This window comes from Aureococcus anophagefferens (genome assembly GCF_000186865.1).
Source record: "Aureococcus anophagefferens unplaced genomic scaffold AURANscaffold_1483, whole genome shotgun sequence".
Taxonomy (NCBI): Eukaryota; class Pelagophyceae; order Pelagomonadales; family Pelagomonadaceae; genus Aureococcus; species Aureococcus anophagefferens.
This window is the reverse complement of record NW_008706420.1, coordinates 1-1,439: the sequence shown is the minus strand read 5'-3', so window position 1 is coordinate 1,439 and position 1,439 is coordinate 1. Positions and strand designations below refer to the sequence as shown.

Genomic DNA, 1,439 nt, shown 5'->3' with positions numbered 1-1,439 from the left:
GGGCGCCGCGTCCCAGCGCAGCGCCGCCGGCGGCTCCGCCGCGTCGTCCCAGCGCAGCGCCGCCGCCGGTTCCTCCGGCTCGTCCCGGGCCTCGGGCTCGCCGCGGCCGATCTCCGCGTTCGCGGCCGCGATGAGCGCGGCGCGGTCCTCGGGGTCGACGCCGATGGCCGCCATCATCGCCGCGTCCTCCTCCGGGTTCTCGCCGAAGGCCGCCATCGTCGCCTCCTCCGCGGCCGCCTCCGGGTCCCGCGCCGCGAGGCCGAAGCTCGCGCGGCCCTCGGGCTCCTGTTCGCGCTCGGGCATGGGCGGCGGCTCGTCGGCCTCGCCCCCCGGGAGCGGGTCGTCGTCGTGGCCGTCGAAGTCCGCCTCGTAGTCCTCGTCGACCTCCGCGGGCTTCGCCGCCTCCGGTTCCGGCGGCGCGGCGTCGTCGTCGTCGTCGTCGACGACCTCCGCCGCGGGCGACGCGGCGCGCTTCGGCGTGCCCGGCCGGCGCCGCGGCGTGGCGCCCTTCATGGCCACGGCCGCGGCGCCGTCGTCGCGGAGCGCGGCCGTCGGCGCGGGCAGGTCCTCGTCGTCGATCGCGCCGGGCGTCTCCTCGTCCGCCGCGGGCCGCCGCGGGGGCGTCGCCGCAACCGCCGCCGGCGGCTCGTCGAAGAGCACGTGGGCCGTCTCCTCCTCCACGGGCTCCGCCGCCTCCTCCGGCGGCGGCTCGTCCGAGGCCGCCGGCTCCGCCGGCTCGTCGAAGCGCGCGGCCGCCGGCTCGCTCGCGTCCGACCCCGGCGACGCGAGCGTCTTCGCCGTCGACTGCAGGTCGCTGTCCGCGGGCGCGACGCTCGCCGGCGGCGAGTGGTCCGGCGGCGGCGGCGACGCAAAGTCCGCGCGGTCTGGCTCCGAGGCCGGCGACGCGTCGAGCGCGACGGCCGGCGGCGCCGCGGCGTCGGCGAGGACGACCGGCTCGTCGTCGAGGACGACCGGCTCGTCGTCGAGGACGACCGGCTCGTCGTCGAGGACGACCGGCTCGTCGTCGACGGGCGCCGCCGCGCCGGCGTCCGCGGCGGCGTCCGCCGCGGCGCCGTTGACGGGCGCGGGCGGCGCGGCGACGGCGTCGAAGTCGACGAGGGGCTGGTGGCTGATGTCGAAGGAGCCGTCCGTGTTCAGGCGGACGACGTCGCTCGGGAGGTCGGCCATGTCCGGGCTCACGATCGCCGGGTCGCGCGGCGAGAGGCGCGGCGTCGCCCCGGCGGGCGCCACCATCTGCTCCATGGGCGCCACGCCCTGGTCCATCATCTGCTCCTGGTGCATGGACATGGCGATCTCGTAGGACCGCGGCGTGAGGACGACGTCCTGGCCCGTCGCCGCCGCGCGCTCCATCTCGGCGTGGATGTGCTCGCGCATCATGGCCTCGGCCATCATGGACTCCATCATGTGGTGCTCGATGG

General features: G+C 78.2%; 1 protein-coding gene across 1 annotated transcript; it reads right to left on the bottom strand.

Moving 5' to 3' along the window:
• Positions 1-1,422, bottom strand: AURANDRAFT_69343 (hypothetical protein; the record flags this gene model as incomplete). The annotated part of the gene is made up of 1 exon (XM_009045110.1): positions 1-1,422. A coding segment is annotated over one exon (1,422 nt), but the record flags the coding sequence as incomplete, so codon positions are not given.
• Between the last annotated feature and the right edge of the window lie 17 nt (positions 1,423-1,439).